The sequence below is a fragment of the Hyperolius riggenbachi genome, chromosome 5, assembly GCF_040937935.1.
Source record: "Hyperolius riggenbachi isolate aHypRig1 chromosome 5, aHypRig1.pri, whole genome shotgun sequence".
NCBI lineage: Eukaryota > Metazoa > Chordata > Amphibia > Anura > Hyperoliidae > Hyperolius > Hyperolius riggenbachi.
This window is the reverse complement of record NC_090650.1, coordinates 310,138,494-310,158,406: the sequence shown is the minus strand read 5'-3', so window position 1 is coordinate 310,158,406 and position 19,913 is coordinate 310,138,494. Positions and strand designations below refer to the sequence as shown.

General features: G+C 42.6%; 1 protein-coding gene across 5 annotated transcripts in view; it reads left to right on the top strand.

The window, feature by feature from the left end:
• Positions 1-19,913, top strand: part of PTPRM (protein tyrosine phosphatase receptor type M) — a 995,286-nt gene that overhangs the window by 962,197 nt on the left and 13,176 nt on the right. For all 5 annotated transcript variants that reach the window (XM_068237197.1, XM_068237198.1, XM_068237195.1 and 2 more), the window contains one exon: positions 11,774-11,909. In XM_068237197.1, the coding sequence (XP_068093298.1) occupies positions 11,774-11,909 (136 nt within the window). The remainder of the gene's footprint in view (positions 1-11,773; positions 11,910-19,913) is intronic.

Genomic DNA, 19,913 nt, shown 5'->3' with positions numbered 1-19,913 from the left:
GGATCCAGGAATGGAAAAAACATCTTAGAGGAGGAAATCTAGATAAAAAAACTAACACAAATCGAGTCACAGTGGATCTTCCATCTAGATACCATTGCCCCTAATGGACTGAACGAAGATTTCAACTTAGCATGCTTTCTGTGAGACAGACACATTACATGTACAGTGATGCTTATAGATACATTCGTACATCCGAGTATGTACCTAGGATTACTCTTTTTGAACAGCATTTGTCTAACCACTGTACACGTCTGCTTGTATGCATCACATGCGGATTGTTATGACGCATGTGAAGAGGGAGTCATGCGTCCTGCTATGCGGTGCCTTCAAGTTTCACATAGGAGATGCGTACATTAACGCGTCGCATGCGGACTATCAAGACGCATGTGAAGCGGACATATACATTCCTCCTTGTAATCTTCCCCTTTTTAACTTTGTTTACATTATAAATTTAAAATGGCCACTGTTGCCATAGTGACAACATGCACACATAATATGTGGTTGTCATAACTACGGAACACTGCAATGTTCAGAGCGGAAGTTCCCGTGCATGCATGACCTGAGGTCAGGCGTATGGTACGTCGCATGCAAATTTGAAATGTACGCCAGCGATGCGTACACGGTGTCGCATGCTAATTTGATCTCCTACAGTACACATGACAGGATGCGATGCGTACTTTACGGTGCATGCAAATTTAGGCCAACACATGCAAATAGGCTCACCTCTGACATATACAGAGAGGAGGGTAGTTCCCTCCCCTCCTTGATAAGATGCATGGCTTGTACCTACCCTGTAACGAGCATGAATGTAATGCGTGCACACACCCTGTTTGGGCGTTTCCCCCACCGGTCTTCAGTATAAAAACCTGTGCCTCACAAGGCAATTCAGCTCTGACTTGGGCGTTTGCTGGGGGAATTGCTACTGGTGGGGGGCTTGCACTTTGTAAATAATTACTGTATATATGTATAGCACTCTTTGAAAAAGCCGCAGGGTGAAACATGTTAGAGTTCCATATTGCAGCACTTTTGTAAATAGCACCTCATATCCACTCTGCAATCTCTCCAGTATTTTCACTTTGCAGCATATACTATACTACTAAGGGGCTCCCTATGCAGGTTATCAAGCCTGCATCTGAGCTTACCTGTTGTATATTCTGTATAGTGTAGTAGGTTTACATGCAACCTCTATGTGGAATAGCTACACCACAATCGTTTTTGTGGGGGATCAGCAAAGACCTCCACATTATATATTGGTCTCTGCACTTATGAGAAGTGTTCTAACCTACTGAGGAGTAACCTGATACGCCTGTTCCCTCCTTTTGAGCAAATAGCTCTTTTAGATATAAAGTGACTTACCTGTGCTTTCTAGTACCTATAGGGCCTGTCCTCCTTGGGCTTAGTGTTTGTTGTGCTCTACACAAGAGCCTGCTGCACATTGAATAGGGACTGTCTACAATAGTTGTCTACAAAACTTTGTATGATTTGTTATCAGTGGCTGAGCAAATGCAGTCATTAGAACAATTGTGCCAAGATTAGAAAGGTTTTTCTCTCCATGCCCAGACTCTTCAAGCATCACTACAGTACACAGCACTTGGGTAGGGGTGGAGAGGCTGGGGTAGAGCAGCACTGTACACAAGTTTCTGCTAAGCATTGAATAGGGACTGTCTACAAACATTTGTTTACAAAACTTTGTATGATTCCTTATCAGTGGCTGAGAAGATGCAGTCATTAGAACAATTGTGCAGAGAATAGAAAGCATTTTCTCAACGTGCCCAGACTCCTCAAGCATCACTACAGTACACAGCACTTGGGGAAGGTTGGAAAGGCTGTGTGTAGAACAGCGTTGTATACAAGACCCTGCTGAACACTGAATAGGGACTATCTACAAATCTTTGTCTGCAAAACTTTGTATGAATCCTTATTAGTGGCTGAGTAGATGCAGTCATTAGAACAATTTTGCAGAGAGCAGAACGTTTTTTCTCTCCGTGTCCTTATTTGTCAGTCTCTCAGGACAGGGGAAAATAAACTTCTCCCCCCACGGGGCCCCCTGCGGCTTCTGGGCCCTCCATGGCTGCATCCCTTGCAAGGTCTATTATTATGCCCCTGGTTCATATGCTTGTACTGGTTTAATTTTCATCATTCGCCTTTAACCTCCTTAGCAGTAACCCCGAGCTGGACACGGGGTAAGCCGCCGGAGGGTGCCACTCAGGCCCTGCTGGGCCGATTTACATAATTTTTTTTTTCAATCACGCAGCTAGCACTTTGCTAGCTGTGTGTTTGGTCTGATCGCCGCCGCCTGCCGCCGATATGCCGCTACCCACCGTGATACAGGCCCCCCCCGCATACCCCTTGCGCATCCTGGCCAATCGGCGCCAGGCTGCGCTATGGGGTGGATCGGGATTCCCTGTGACGTCACGACGTCGGCGACGTCGATGACGTCACTCTGATCATTGCCATGGTGACGGGGGAAGCCCTCAAGGAAATCCCGTTCAGAATGGGATTTCCTTATGGGCAAGCGGCGCCGGCGGCGATCGGACGCTAAGGGGGGACGCCGCAGGGAGGGGGGAAGCATGTAGCTAGCGCTAGGCTAGCTACATGCTAAAAAAAAAAAAAGTGAAAAAAAAAACCCTCCCGCGGCCGCGCAGCCACGGGAGTCATACCGCCAGGAGGATTAAGGAAAAGATGAACGAGAAAAACAATCCAGGTTATGGTATGGTGCAAGTGGCTTCTGCATTATCATATGCTACAAGTGATTTCTTCAGTTTTTCCTTAGTGTAGGTATTGCTGTTTATAAGTTGTGATGCTGTCTATTATTGCAATGGAAGTATGTGAAGCTGTCTATTATTGAGCTGATATGTAAGAAGAATCTTTCCCATAAATTGAAATTCTTCCAGTTGTTTTACACAAGTGAAGTGCACTAGAGTCATTCTCCAGCTTTTTCCCTTCTACTCTGTGTGACTAGCAGCAGGAGGCCCCTTCAGCATCTCCTATTGTTCCATGTAAATCTCGTGGATTATAGAAGTGATTTTACATTTGAGAAGGCTCCATCAAGTTTGTATCCCTTAAGGTCAGACGTGACCTTTTACTTGCATTGAAAGCTTTGAAACAAGCGGTGAATATGCTTGAAATCTCTTTCATGTAAGTGACTAACCTTCTAGTAAGATTGAAGTATGTTCTGGTTTGTTGAGGATGACTGAAGTAACCTTTAAAAAAAAGCTTTTTAAAGAAAGACTGAAATAAAAGTCTGGCACTGGAAATGTTGGAATGGTATTTCATTGTTTTTCTGTCCTGTTTTTTGGATTTCAGTAACTTAGAATAAGGTTATGGCTGAATGTGCACAGCAGCAGTATGTCTAATCGTCCTTATGCTTATTGTTTATTCATTTTAGTATACCTTGTAGTGGATTTAAGCATTGCTGACATAAATATTTTTTTAAATGGCTGCAAAGCGCATAAAGCATTTGTATTCATTTTTCTTACATTTAGAAACAAATAGCCATAGCAGTAGGGAATTAATTAGATTGCACCAGGGTCCCTGGAATTGAAGGGCGCATATGGGGAACTCTTCCACTTGCTGCATTAGCTCTCTTTTGAATTATCACCTTTTACCTGCTGTGTATAGTGGTAATCATTAACAACCCATTCCTGTTCCTCTGCTTGCTACTCTGTCACACACACACACACACACACACACACACACACACACACACACACACACACACACACACACCACACACACACCACACACACACACCACACACACACACCACACACACACACACCACACACACATCACACACACACACACCACACACCACACACACACACACACACACACACCACACACACACACACACACACCACACACACATCACACACACACCACACACACACACACACACCACACACATCACACACACATCACACACACACCACACACACATCACACACACACACACACACACACACACACACACACCACACACACATCACACACACACACACATCACACACACACCACACACACACACACACCACACACACATCACACACACACACACACCACACACACATCACACACACACACACACACATCACATCACACACACACACACACACACACACACACACACACCACACACACACACACACACACACACACACACACACACACACACACCACACACACATCACACACACACATCACACACACATAACACACACACCACACACACACACACACACACCACACACACACACACCACACACACACACATCACACACACATCACACACACACCACACACACACACCTTGAAAACCTGCTTTTAGTGGTCTGTTTTATGCAATTATTATACACTAGGCGACCTAAGCCCATTTAAAAACAGGCTCTAGGTCTGTCACCGCCATATGTCAGTGCGCATGCACCCGCCACACGCGCGCCCGACGCACGCACACGTCCACCGCACGCACTTGTTCTGCCACACGCTCACGCCGCCCGCCACCGCACGCACACGCCCGCCCCTCCTGGCCCCGTCCTTTCCTGCAAGCTACGCGTCAGTGTCTCTGCGTAGCTGCACATGCACAGAGCATAAAAACACACACACAGGGACATGGGACGCAGAGACACTTAGGTTTTATTAGGTAGGATCCAGTCTTTGGGTCATTAAAGGGGAGGAGGGCCCAGTGTAAAATTTGCATTGCATCAAGGTCCATAGCGCTGTAGGATGCCACAACTGAAGCATGTGTGTGTTCGGAAGGGTTTATCTAAACTAGGAATTTCAGCACCAAAAAAAGTCATTGGCATGGGGATTACCATAGCAGCCATTGACTGTGATGGGGCTCATAGCCAAGAGCGGCCCAAGAGACAAGGGTCAAGCATAGGTGAGTGAGGTTCCAACCACTGGTTGCAGTGAAGTAAGGGAAGTGGGGAGAGGGACCCGGCTTCTTTCCTCCCTCCCTCTCTTAGTGCTCCCCTTCTGTGCTCCCCCAGTATGGACATATGGGAGTGTAGTGCAGCAGAGGTGTTTGAACTAGTAGAGCCTCTTGCCATCCCTTGTGCTGTGGCTCTCTATTGTCTTCCACTGATGCTGCCCACTCTTTGTTTCCTGGTCCTCCTGCATGTCCTGTAAATATTCCTGACATACAGCAATTCGAGGCAGGCATAGACCAGGTGGCTGTAGTGAAGGACAGACAAGAAACATGGTGATTGAGTTGGTAAGAGGTTCCGCTAGTTCACACTGCTGTGCTACTCTGCAAAATATCTATACTGCGGGAGGATAGGAGATGGATCCTATGAGAGGGAGGCATATAACATTTTAACCACTCTGCAGCTGCCTAACGCAGGATGGCGGCCGCAGAGTGACTGTCTCGTTCCTCGATCACACCATATAGCATGATCTCACAAGAAGCAAGATTAGACGGGAGCTTGTGCTCATGCGAGCGCCCTTTAGTAAACAGTGATCAGCTTGCCAGCCCGTGATCGGAGCTGGCAGGCTGAGTATTTCATATACGGAATCTCCCGCAGTGCTGTACAGGGGACAGCCTTGTCACTTAACTGTCCCACAGAAGGGCTCACAATCTAATCCCTGCCATAGACATATGTCTATGTAGGTATCATGTGGTGTATGTAACGTAGTCAAGGGGCAATTTAAAGGGGAGGAAAGAAAAAAAAAATATATATTTTTTTTTTTAAATAAGGTCTTTTTTATTAATAAAAAAATGCAGCCGCAATCAGAGACCACCAAAAGAAAGCCCTATTTGTGAGAAGAAAAGGGGGTAAACTTAATTTTGGTGCTAAGTTGTATGGCCTAGCAATAAACCGTTAAAATTGTGAAGTGCTGAATTGTAAAAAAATGATAGGGTACATTTGTTAGTCAGTATTTGCCATTAACACACCTAGTAAATTTGGTGATTATAGCATATATGGGGGCTAAAGTCTGCGCTATTGACTTGAAGGAATTTCACTGTAGTAAATAACGCTCTTGTGTGCTACTATGCCAATTAAATGGATCAAAGGGGTGAGTCACATTGTTACGGTGAGATATGACGAAATTGCCATTATGCTACTTGCATTACATTAGCAACATGTGCCTTACCTCAAAAGTGCTATTTGCACTAATTCCACAGCGCAAGCTACATAAAATTCCTATGCATTGCTTGAGCATGGCAGTTTTACTGGATATATGTAAATGAATGTCTTAGTGTGGAAGAGAAGCAGACGCAATGCCCCTGGATGATTTATCTCCCCCCCCTAACCTGGGCTTTCTGCAAGACCTTTGTCATTAACATGGTAAATTTGCCAATTTCACTAGGATGCCTATACCTACGTTTGATGCTCTGCTGGACTTGTTGGATTTTATGTTGTATTGGGACACTACTACCATGCATGCCTCCCAGGTGCAGACTAGTGACCTTGTGGTGAGTAGGAGGAGGAAATAATCTTAAAGATACCAGTTTCATGCATGCATGGAAGACAGGAAAAATGCATCTTAAATGCCTGAAAACAACTTGCAAATAACTCCACTAATTCCTGTGCCATCTGACCACATGAACCACCTATTATGACTTCCCTGTCTGACACTGCATATCGCTTATACCTGACTGCTCACAAACATAACTCTTGACGATACATTTTTTGTGTGATGGCACATTGGCATAGATGGCAATTTCACACAAGGGTGGTTGTGGATCAAAAGCACACTATTTTAGCACTGAAAACAATGTCTAGGTCTTAAAGGCAATTAAGGGTATTTTTCTGAAAATCTTATCACTTATGCACAGGTCTAAAGGCAGCAAATTCTAAAATGCCAGTTGCATTTGCAAAGTACTTTAGTAATAAAATAGATGTCCAGAAGAGTATGCACAGGGATTTTAGGATGAAAAGAAAACATGGGTTACACGTCTTGGCTAATACATCTATACTAGTGACTCAACCAAGATATCTCTTCTGGGATCAGCGTTGAGTGAAGGTACATCCATGTATTTATGGGTTGCGAAAGCCAATTGTTCAGGGAAAACGGCGCCTATAGCTAACACTGAATTATCTGCCCGGGTAGAGAAGGAAGGGTAGGGGTCATCATTTGAAAAATGTATGGTGTAGTGTCAGAATCCGCTCTGTTGGCCTTGATTGCCTGGACAGTTTGGTTTCCTATGCAGGTTGCATAGTTCAGTCCAGGAAAAATAGGCCTTTTTGTCAGTTTGCAAGGCTGACTGATTTGCATCTACTTATCTTGCAATCTGCTTGTCTGCTTCCTTTGAAGGTTTTCAGTATAAATGTCACTTCCTCCCAGAATTCCTTGTTCGTCATAGGTTTTGTTTGGTGAGGACTGACTTTAGAGCCTCAGCTTCTTTGTATCTTATTGCTGAATATTCTAGTGTAGTTAATTATTGGGGAGTGCACTTTGCACTCCTATTAGTGCTGTCAGATTTGTGTAATATTTGTACTGTCTAGTTTTGTCTTGTCCTGTACTTGCGATTACAATGTCTCCAGTGGTGGTTGATAGTGAATCGTTTAGTTTGTTTTGTCTAGAGTAAACGCTTGCTGTTGTCTGGTGTTAGGCAACCGATTAGCAAGCATTCTCGCTATCTGTTTTCCATGTTCATTTGTTAGTCAGGGTTGGTACGCTTTTGTCACTGTTGCGCTTAACGTGCGGTGACCGTAGTATTAACGCGCTAGTCACTATTGCGCATATCGTGCGGTGACCGCGTTTAGTTAGTTCATTTGTTATTTTCCTTGGCGTTCAGATTCTGGTTGTTTGCTGTGTCTTTCATTTCTCATTCATGCTTTGTCTTTGCTCGGTCTTATGTGTCTGACAGCAATCGCCTCTCTTGCGAATGGCTTTCTCACGCTGGTCTGTTCAGTTGTGATATGTCTACCGTCGCTGGGTGGCGACTAGATTGGTAGACATTCATACAGTCTGTCTCTGCTCTTGCTCTCTTCTGAGTTGCTACTCTGTTTATATTTCCCAGTTTTGCTTGGTCATGCAATTTCAGGCTGGCATCTGTGGCTGTGCAGAGGACTTGTTCCTCTGTACTCCACAGCTCCACCTGCTGGTTGGAATTCTCCTCTACAAGTGTATACTGGGTGTTCTGCTTCTGTAATTGTAGCGATTTCCACCTGCTTCAGCGCACTTGGTGTGCGCTGACTCTGGAAATCGCTCCCAGATCATTACATGTAGTCTCAGTTAATTTGGTTGTGTCCAAGTTGACATGAAGCACGACCTGTAAGAATGAAGTATGGCAATAGTGACAGCCTGTACATATTTCCCGAATATTGTAACCAAGCAGAAGAATACCCACAAGTTAAAAACTAGAATCTATATGGAAAACGTCAGAGATGCTATGGTGCAGCACCCCCAGTTTGAGGTGCCCACCTGCACCCCTGCAGTTATGCCTGTTTCTACCCACTCAAATATTTCCTACTAGTAGACCTAAGCCCGTTTAAAAATGGGCTCACCACCGCCACCGCCGCATGTCAGTGTGCATGCGCGTGTGCACACGCCGCGCACACACACGCGCACGTACCTGGCGCATGTGCACATGCCCGCCCGGCTAACTGGTCCCTTCCTTCTGTCCCAAAGGCTGTCCGTGCTGCGCACATGCGCAGTAGCAAAAAGCACGGACCCAAGGACACTGGGACAGGAGCATACAGGGACAGTTAGGTTTTATTAGGTAGGATTAAAGTCACAGTATAAACCTTCTACTTCTACTTCTCATCGCTCTCTTCTGCTTTTAAAGCAATTTTAGAAATGTACATTCACTTTGAGTGCAGAAATGTATCTCTGGAATTACAGCACACTGTAACATGCAGGGTTTTTTTGTTTTTGTTTTTGTTTTCTTTTTTTGCAGAATGTATCCTCTGTTCATATATAGTATGTTCATCTTATAATAAAGTACTACTAGCAATCTGTGACATGTATGATAAAATGTAAGTTAGGAAATGGTTCTTCTGTGTAGTCACTATAGTAATTCCATATATCCATTCCAATAATATATCCATAAAGATATATTTCTTTCTTGATATTGCAAAGCCTTTATTAATCTTCTAGCTTACACAGCTTTATATCTGCCCTATAATATCCTAGAAATTCTCACATAGTATTACATAGTGTTGGTTTTGTCAGAGAGAAACCACATAATCCCGATCATGCTGGAATTGTGGGTAATTAGGTCAGTAAGAGCCTAGTTGCTTGTAGTTTGCCTAAGGCAGTATAGGAGCAAAGAACCACACATGGACGGGCTGAAAGACTTTCAGACCTTATTTTTGCTAAACTAGCTGAGTATGAATTTTCAGCTCTATATAAAACAGCCATGTAACACTTACCTCTCTGCTGGTCCTAAAACACTACATCGTTGCATGTGCCGCAGTGATAACACCGTTGGTGCAAGTGTTTTGTTTCATGATTTGCCCCCTAAGCTGCAGCCCTTAGCAGCTACGAGTGCAGCAATCCAACACATTCCACATCTGCCTGTATAACTACTCTCATTCCACAATGTATCGCTTTCCAGATGAATGTCCAGACAGACACCAGGAAGACAAATGATTAAACAGCTTTCTTCATTTACACTTGGCACCAATCAGCAGACAAAATTGACTTATGTGGATTAAAGTGACATTAGATATTTAGGACTGAGGCTAAATCAATATTGTGCCAGATTTTAACTGCTGTATTGGTCATGCCACCAAATATGCAGGGGAAATAAAAAGCATACATGCCCCTTTTATAATGCCAGCTTTATGTGATGTAAAAAAAAAACAAGATCACAATAAATCATTTCAAAATGTTTTTCATCTTCAATGTGACCTGTAACCTGCATTATTATTATTTTTATTAATTTTTATAGCACCAAAATCTGTAACACTGTACATAGTACAAAAACATACAATAATGGGGAGCATAGATACATGAGCATTTCAGCACACCGTACAATCAGGACACGCAGTGACACAAGTACAAATACATATAATTGACGTGTAGTTTGAAAACATCACCAATTCTGATACATGTTCATTTGATAAAATTCACAGAAACATGCATAGGGAGAGCGGTCTCCCTGCTCCAAAAACAAACGTGATGGAAACATGCGTACGCTCAAATTTTAGCTCCTTAACGAGAGGTGACACTCGTGAGACGTCCTGGATGCGAGAGTAAGAGGAGGTGACCAAGCTAAACGACAAGAGGATCTTGTGGGAGGAATAGAGGTTCTGCGAGGCATGATACCTGGAGATTAATAAGGAAATGTATGGACAGGATAGTAAGGAAATGTATGTAGGGGATAGTAAGGAAATGTATGGAGGGGATAGTAAGGAAATGTATGAGCTTTGTATGATTGTGCTAGGAGTTTGAACTGGATCCTGTGAGTGATTGGCAGCCAATGGGGGAATTAGCAGAGAGGGGTGGCATCAGAGGAAAGAAGTGGATGAGATAAGCAGCAAAGTTCAATAGGGACTGAAGAGGTGTCAGTCTCTTTTTTTGGTATGCCGTAGAGTAGGGTGTTACAGTAGTCAAGACGAGGAAATGATTAGAGCATGTACAAGCATTTTAGTAGCCTCTTGAGTAAGGAAGGGACAGATTCTGGAGATAACAGTATTTTTGAGATGTGGTTTAAATGAGAGCTCAGAGCTTAGAGTTACTGCCAGATGACAAAGGCTTCAATTAAACTGGAGAGGACATGATAACCAAACTTCTTGATTTTTATGTGTTCTATCTCATGTATCACAAACAATTTTCTTTCAAATAAAAATATTGTAAAAAAAAAAAAAAAAAAACTGGAGAGGACAGACACAGCAGGGATAAAGTAGGAGGCGCACAGGGATTGGCCTGTATTCTTGCGCTCATGGCAAGCAGCCAGACATGTCTTTCCTGTGCCACCCTGTATTTACTCATATATTCTAGCAAGACTCAGATCCTGTCCAAAGTGATTAGCACAGAGTCCCATTGTTACCTGAAACAGTGACAAAGTCATTGCTTCATGAACTGATGACATAGTGTGACTCCCTAATAGTTGCATATCTGTATGTTATACATTCAGACACATTCTACATTTAGAAAAGAAATGGCCACCTTCAGGATCATTGGTTTACTACTAGGTTAAAAATGAGTAATGTGTCATTTGAAGGTAAATATCTCACAATAGGCTGTAACAAATGTATAGCTATATATGGGCTATCAGTCATCAAAACATGTGTGACTAAATTATTAATTTACTGTTATTATAATATATTATAATTAAACTAGTAGACCCAAGCCCATTTAAAAACAGGCTCTAGGTCTTTTTTTTTACCGCCGCTGCCAGTTACTGTGCATGTGCGCATGCACTAGTCATGCACGCCACGCGCCAGCACCCGCCGCACGCACGCAACAGCCCGCCCACCCGCCTCGCTCCTTGATCCTGTCCAGATGTTCGTTACTGCGCACATGCGCAGTAACAAAACAACAGGGACACAGGGACAGCTGCTGGATGCAGCGACAGTAGGGGATTATTATAGAGGATTGTAATATTGTACATATATTAGCTGCATTGCTACTGCTCTGTGACTGATACCTTCAGTATGTAACAATTCCTGACATTTGTGTCTTCTATCATTTCTTAAAAGGTAGAAGTCGTAGACAAATAAAGAAAAAATCTGTGATACACTCATGTCTAAAGCTCAAGCCAGTATTTTACCTTATGTGAAATTTAAGTGGAGTTCCTATGATCCTAAAGGGATTGTAATTTCACAGCAACGCTTAGCAACTTGGGCTAAATCACCTTTATCTCTTCTTTATACAGAAATGGAGGTGGTCGCAGTGGAACGTTCTGTGCAATTAGTATAGTGTGTGAAATGCTTCAGCACCAGAGGGCAGTTGATGTATTCCATGCTGTGAAGACACTTAGGAACAATAAACCTAACATGGTGGACCTCTTGGTAAGTGTGTCTAATTTTACTACTGCATAGAAATGTTACATTATCTCAACTGCGGCAGGCATTCCAGTGTGTTGGGGAAGTGCTTGACGAAACAGAGAATTCCCTCACCATAAAGAAGATAAATCCAAATGAAAAGATCCCAGGTTTATAGAATTTACTCCGAGGTGTGTGATTCAGAATTCTGTGATTCTGTATTAAGAATACTCAGAACAAACCTAAATATTTTATATAAAACAGATTAATGATGGTTTGTATTTTTCACCAAATTTCAGCTCTTTTAGTTCAGTCTATTTCCCTGTAAACTGTGCTTTGACAGGTGTAAAGGGGCCCTGTAGGGAAAAAAAGATATGAATACTCTAAACCCAGCCCAATCTATAGCACTAACTTTTCTTACAGTCAGTTATTCTGATCCATGTTAGTATAATGTATCTAACGGCATCAAGCTCCATAACTATCTGACCAGCAGCATGTTTGTACAGATTTTGACCTGAATGCAATGGTTGGCTATGTCAATCTGTGATGACATTGTGATGTCACTTCCTGTCTAACTTCCTCCCACCATCCTGTCTGTTCAAGTTGGTGAGGGAAGTTAGGCAGGTTCTAAGGTTGTAAGCAGATCAGGCACTGTATGTACATGTTTATCTCTAAATGATACAAATCACTTTAGGGTCTCTTTAAGTTTGCTTAAAACTATAGTTTAATTTTAATTTGCATTTACAGCAGAGGAGCCTGTTGAAAAATAATAACTGTACTAATATATGTGTCACAGTAAAATGAGCATTTAGTGTGTAAACTATGTACACACTGGCCAGCTTGGTCTCCCAAAACTACCCTTACAGGTTATTATGGATGACCGTTTAGGGACAAAGGCTGCACAGACATGTGGTAACTAGACAAGACAAGACAAATAACATTTATATTGCGCTTTTCCACCGGCAGACTCAATGCTCTTGAGCTGCAGCCACAAGGGCGCATTCGGCATGCGGTGACAGTCTAGCCCAAGGGCAACTTATTGAATAGATGCTGGCTTACTGAACTACCTTAGAAGTTCCTGCAGGGAACATTTGGGGTACAGTGATGCTACAAGGGAGGCCAGGGACACCTGTACACACTTCAGATTTCTGTCCAAAATTCTGGTTTTGGCCAAGGAAAATCTAAATTGTATGTACCTCCTAGCTTATGCTCAAAGTTCCATTATGCTTTACAATCAAGAAGAAAATGTGACCAAGTATTTGTTCTGTCAAACCTCCATCACCTGTAGTCATTGGAACAGTAGATGTATGTTATACATACAGGAACAATGTAAGTATGTTAGCTAACTAAACTACACACTGTCTGATATTTTCTCCACAGTTCCTCTGTGTACAGAATTTTCAGTTCATCAGTAAATTAGAGTACAATAAGCATTACTTACTGTTATCATTAGTTCAGCTACATTAAGAGAAAGTGCTGGAACAGGTCCGTTGTTTGTCTTCTCAAGTGTTAAAATGACCTTTGAGTCACAGCCCATTCCCATTTGCTAGCGTGGTTTATTTTAAAAGCATTGTTTTATTGAAATTCAAAAGATCATTGATTTCTCAATCCAGCGGTACATTCTTTTGTCTAAAAACCACGTATTTGTAGCAGGTACATACCGCCACACCATTCTGAAAGAGCACCGGAGGAAAACTGAAAGATAAATACAATTCGCTGTATTATCTCTCTCTGTGAAGTACATCTATGTTGCTTGACGCTCAATGTTCCACATTCTCACATTCTTATTCATAATGTAGCCCTCTATTTAATTAATATGTGATAACAAAAACACAGTTATAACATAATGTCACCCAGCATAATACTACAGAGCTGGAGCTGTGCCAGTAATTCGCCATGGTAATTCTATTTCCATGTTGCCAGAGATGAGTTGTGTGAGGAGACAATAGATAGTGTTCTGATTATGAACCATGAACCTGGCATCTGTTTATCGCCTCTCAGGAACACTTCACAATCCCGGAGATTTGTATGGCTGCTTTATCCAGAAAGTTCCCTGCTCGGCATTTTCTCATTAGTTTTAAAAAGTGAATTGTGAGCGGCTCTTAATATTCTTCCTGGCGTGTACGTGTGTATGCGCATAAGAGGGAGCGCTGTGAAAAGAATGGTTTGAAATTGTACATTCTAGAACATATTTGCTGGCTAGGATGTATTTATTTTCACTTGACAAAACTTGTATTTTATTTGCAGCAACTACAGAAGACACAATGAGCATTGTACGCAATGCAATAATCTATTATAAAACTCTGAATGCCTCCATGTAGGTGTGTTTGTGCCCCTAATGTGGTAATGTGGACACAATACCTGTTTGTCCTCTTTGTAAAAATTCTTCATCACTTTGTCAGTGTTCAAGCTATTTATGAAGCAATTCGTTTTGAACTGTGAAAGGTGGACTGATGGGAAGGGTGGTGATTTGACTTTTCATAAAAACCAATAGACAACAGTGTTTTTGAACAATAAAGTAGAGCTCCAGGCATCACGCTGAAAATGGCCCCAGGTGTAGCTATGCTGATGTATTAAAGAAACTATGGCAGCTATTACAAAAAAATAGCTCTATATGTAATTTTTCTGTAACAAGTTGGCACTTCCTGTCCTGCTGGTTGGTAAATTCAGCAGTTTGAGCAGTTTGAGGGGGTTGACGTGTGCTCTGCCTTGACTGACATCTTGGGCAAGTTTATGGGTGGAAAATGAATTGAAACCCTGCTACTGCTCTGGGCTGGTCTGTCCCTTGGTTTTGATGAAAAAAATTAAATCATGAATACATGATGACGCCATATTTTGTGCATCGCTCATTGCACGCACAATATGACAGTAGATTTGTTTGGTGACAAGTTCAATCCCCCGTCAGTTTATCTTCAACTTATTATCAAGATATTTAGTAACCTGGGTTTGCTTCAATTTATGCATACATGCAATGTGTGCAAATATCCAGCACTGCACCAGCAATTCAATTCATTTGTACACTTCCCATTGGGATAAGAGATCTGACTCAGCTTAAAAACAATCAAATATGAAATGCATTTATTAAAACCTGATTAAAACATGTGAGCTCACACTTCGTTAGTCCCTGCGGAGAAGGTACCAGAATGGCATTTTTGCTCTGCTTTTGATTTAGTACCCTTTTGTTATTGGCACCTTGATGCTAAATTGAAGGTGTGACTTTCTCAGGACCTAGTTCTAGGAAATGTTGAGGTACCAGAGAAAAGAAAAAAAAACGATGTCATATAGAATAAGAAATGCTAGCTTTATACCAACTTTCGATTAAATTCAAAAGTTAAAACACGATCAAAACACACCTCATGTTTCGGCCATGACAGTAGCATGCTTTCCATCTCTGCATACAGCACTGCATTACATGATTAGCTGCATGCTTGTTTCTAGTGTAATTCATACACTGTTGTGGTCAGGCTTCCAGGCAACTGGTATTATTTAAAATAAAATAAATATGGCACCCTTTATATCACTCTCACCTCAGATTCACTTTAAACCTGCAGAAACTTGGTGACTTCTGTTTAATATGCACCTCATTATATGTCGTCCCTGCCCTGTTAATTTACTTAGTGCCTGAGTTGTTGTTGTTCCAAATTGCTTTCACTTTGTTAACCACTTTGTAATGATTGTGGAATTCTCTCCGTGATCAGCGCACAAGACGTGCGCTGACACTGCGGAAATCCTCCACAAACGTATAATTTGTGGGAACCCAGCAAAAGGTGCAATGCACCTGTAGAGGGAAATTCCTGTCGACAGGGGGAGCTGTGGAGTGCAGAGGAACAGCTCCTCTGCCCTGCCACACACGCCAGACAGGAATTGTACGAAGGGAAGAAACGCAGGGCAAGATAGCCCTGAAATAGAGAGATCAAAGCGACAGAGGGTATGTGTGTTCACCAAACTAGTCACCACCCTGCGACGATGAACACACAACCAGGAAGACAAAGCGAGAAGGCAATCGCCGGAGATGGCGATTGCTAACAGCGACACAAGACCGAATAAGCACAGATGAGGAATGTATGTTTGTCCACCAATCTAGCCGCCACCTGCGACGGTGGACATACAACAGAAGAAACCAAGTGAGAACGCAATCGCAAGAGAAGCGATTGCGGAAGAGAATGAGCACAGGGACAGATTGTATGTGTGTGCACCAAACTAGTCACCAACCCGCGACGGTGCATACACAACAGTAGATATGAAGTAGGAACGCAATCGCGAGAGAGGCGATTGCCAGAGGTGACACAAGGCTACAGCAAGGCAGAACACGAGAGTAGCAAAGGCACAGCAAATCATACAAAGAGAAGATAAGGAAAATAACAAACGCTAGCTAAACGCGAACACCGCACTCATTCGCAACAGTGCACGTGTTTATGCGCGGTCTCCGCATGATAAGCACAACAGAGACAAGCACGCCTAACTAACCACCGACAGACAAACATGAAACAGAGGACGCGAGAGCTTGCTTAATGGTTACCTCACCGAGCCTCCAGCACGCGTTCGTAACAGACAAGACAGATACACGAAAACAGGAATAAGCAAGCGATAGGATCCACAGCACCAGCGCAAGAGGCTAGTGCGATCCAGGAAGACAGAACAGAAGGATCCACAGCAGTAGCGCAAGATGCTAGTGCGATCCAAGTACAGCAAGAGAGTAGCAGACCAGAAGGATCCACAGCACTAGCGCAAGAGGCTAGTGCGATCCAGGATAACAGATCAGAAGGGGCTACCAGTAACAACCGCTGTTCTGGTTAGCACCCAGACACACAAAACGATTTCCTGTCGGCCACCGCTGGGACAGAACAATCGCAACAGACAAACAAAACAGATATGCAATCCTATCTGCACTAGGGAAACTGCCTAGTGCAGTTCCAGGAATTACTCTAGGCTAGGCTAACAGAGAGCAAGGCTGACACTCCAGGCGAGTGTTACACAGGAACTAACCCTTATGACCAGCAAAGGACTCTGGGAAACATAGCTCTTTATACTGCCAGTCATTAAAGGAGGCAGGTAGGGGATTTGCATAACGAGTGTATGCAAACTCCTCAGCAGCAAGCTGCAATACTGACAAAAAGTCTCTCTTCCAGAGACCTGCAGAATGCAGACCTGAACAGTGGTCAAAAGGCTGCCTGCCTGCGCAGGCAGCCCAGCGGATCCTCACACACTTAAAGAGAACCCGAGGTGGGATTTAATTATGTTACTGGGGCACAGAGGCTGGTTGTGCACACTAAGACCAGCCTCCGTTGCCCCATGGTGTTCCTCCAGGACCCCCCTGCGCGCCGCTATGCCCCCCGCAGTGCTGGCGACACGCAGCATGTCGCCAGCACAATGTTTACCTATGCGCTGTCTGTCAGCGCCGCTCCCCCGCCTCCTCCGCATCGGCACTACCCGCCCGTGTCCCTTGCCTCCTGCTGATAGGAGGGAAGTGACGCGGGCGGGTAGCGCCGATGCGGAGGAGGCGGGGGAGCGGCGCTGACTGACAGCGCATAGGTAAACATTGTGCTGGCGACATGCTGTGTGTCGCCAGCACTGCAGGGGTATAGCGGCGCGCAGGGGGGTCCTGGAGGCACACCATGGGGCAACAGAGGCTGGTCTTAGTGTGCACAACCAGCCTCTGTGCCCCAGTAACATAATTAAATCCCACCTCGGCTTCTCTTTAAGCCCTCGGTCATTTTCACTTTATGCATCCGAGCAATGTTCACCTCCCATTCATTAGCCTATAACTTTATCACTACTTATCACAATTAACTGATCTATATCTTGTTTTTTCCACCACCAATTAGGCTTTCTTTGGGTGGTACATTTTGCTAAGAGCTACCTTATTGTAAATGCATTTTAACAGAAAGAATTAGAAAAAAACTGAAAAAAATAATTATTTCTCAGTTTTCGGCCATTATAGTTTTAAAATAATACATGCCTCCATAATTAAAACCTACGTATTGTATTTGCCCATTTATCCCGGTTATTTCACCATTTAAATTATGTCCCTATCACAATGTATGGCGACAATATTTTATTTGGAAATAAAAGAGCATTTTTTCCGTTTTGCATCCATCACTATTTACAAGCTTATATAAAAAAAAATGGAAATATTTCATCTTTATATAGATATTTCAACAGTTTAGACCCTTAGGTAAATATTTATGTGTTTAGTTTTTTTTATTGTAATGTTTTTCTTTTTTATTATTATTAAACATTTTATGTGGGTATTTTTGGGAGGGTGGGATGCAAATAGTATTTGATTTGGGTAAATAGATGTGCATTTAAATTTTTCTTTACATTTAAATGTAGTTTTACTTTTTGGCCACAAAATGGCAACCTTGAGTTTGTTTACATGAAGTCACTCTAAGCGTACATTGTACGCTTAGAGGAACATAGGAGGCAGAAAAAGTGAAGCTTCTGAGAGAAGCTGTCGCTTTTTCTGCGGGGGAGAGGAATCAGTGATCGGGCACCATGGCCCGATTCATTGATTCCAGGGCTAACGCTCCGCCGCCGGCGTACAACTAAGTCAAGGAGGACAAAGTGGTTAAAGTGATAAAACCACTAGCAGTTGAATGTGGAATATTTATTGGTGAAGACACTTCTCTGCACTAGAAGACACTTATTGCACTAGTGGCATCCTATCATGGTACCTTGCTATTATTCACTGAGATAATTCGAGAGAAGCCAAACTCCCCGCTGCTCCCGGCTCAGTGAAGTAAGATTGGAGAAGCAGCTGTGCTCAGATCAGCTGTCCATTGTGTAACAAATCAGATGATATCTAATCTGATAATAAACGTTTGTGCTGCTTTGTTGACGGTCTAATAGATAGCTACCAAAAATGTACATAAAAGAGCAGTGAATAAATGCGTTTTTCATTATATGCCGGGCAGTGTAATGAGTGCATGTTTTATAAACAAATGTAATTGCAGTACTGGTCACAAAGAGTTAATACCCCTCGACAGTGAGGAGGTGATAGACTGGGTTAGGTGACCTGCTCTGTGCTCGGGAAGGAACTCCCATTCTTCTAGCAATAGAAGTTACTGGGTGCACCTGCCAGGTATTTAAATATATTTATTGCAAAGTGTAAAGCAATGCCATGCACAACCCTTAGTGCATTTCTAATTACTGCAAATGTACTACGGTATGTTTTAAAACGGGAAGGCAGAAATAGGGGTTTGTATTGGCAAAGTATTGAATGCAACTTTTTGTGCTACAGTGTGGCTTGCTGATGTCTCATTTGCTTGAAATAAGGAGAAGTAGTTAGCTGCTAGGAGAACTGCCAAAGGTTCTAGGTTCTTGGATCCACCAAAGGGATTTTCACAGAGGATTAGAGTTGAAAGACAAGGATATTGCCTTTAGTTTACAATGTTGCAGTTTTTTTCTAAACTACTTTAAATTCAAATCAAACATCTTAAATGTCTCCACATTTCGAACTGCCGCTCCATGACCTCTCAAATAGCTGATGGGGAAATAACTGCTGTTGTAAAGCGTTCTTTTTGGATATGGATAAGAAGGAGATATCTTTTTATAGAGCAGAAGGAGAAAAGCTGTTACAGTTTCTAAAACCCCCACATTGTTAGTGAACTGAGTCCACTGATAATTCAGGAGTTTAGTGACTACAAGAATTACTGAATGGGGTGTTACAAGAGCAGATATACTGGCGTATAGTGGAGCCATCCCTATTGCTTGACTTGGAGTTTTATTTATGGGCCTAATATTGAGATTCTTTCATCCCATATCTAATCCCTGTTGAATTTGCACTTCTTTATTTTTTTAGTTCTTTTTAGTTGCGTATTGTTTTATTAATCAAAATGGATTTGTTTATTCTTTTGTTAAATAGGGACAGAAAAGAAAACTGTGAAGAGAAATAATATTTTATTAAGTCTGGAATATCTTTTTATTCTGTAGATGTTACATAATGTACAAATATCAAAGCACAGGAGAGCTGTGAGTTCCAGTTCTTTATAAATATTATAAAGCAGCTCAGCTATCTCGTGTTGTGATGAA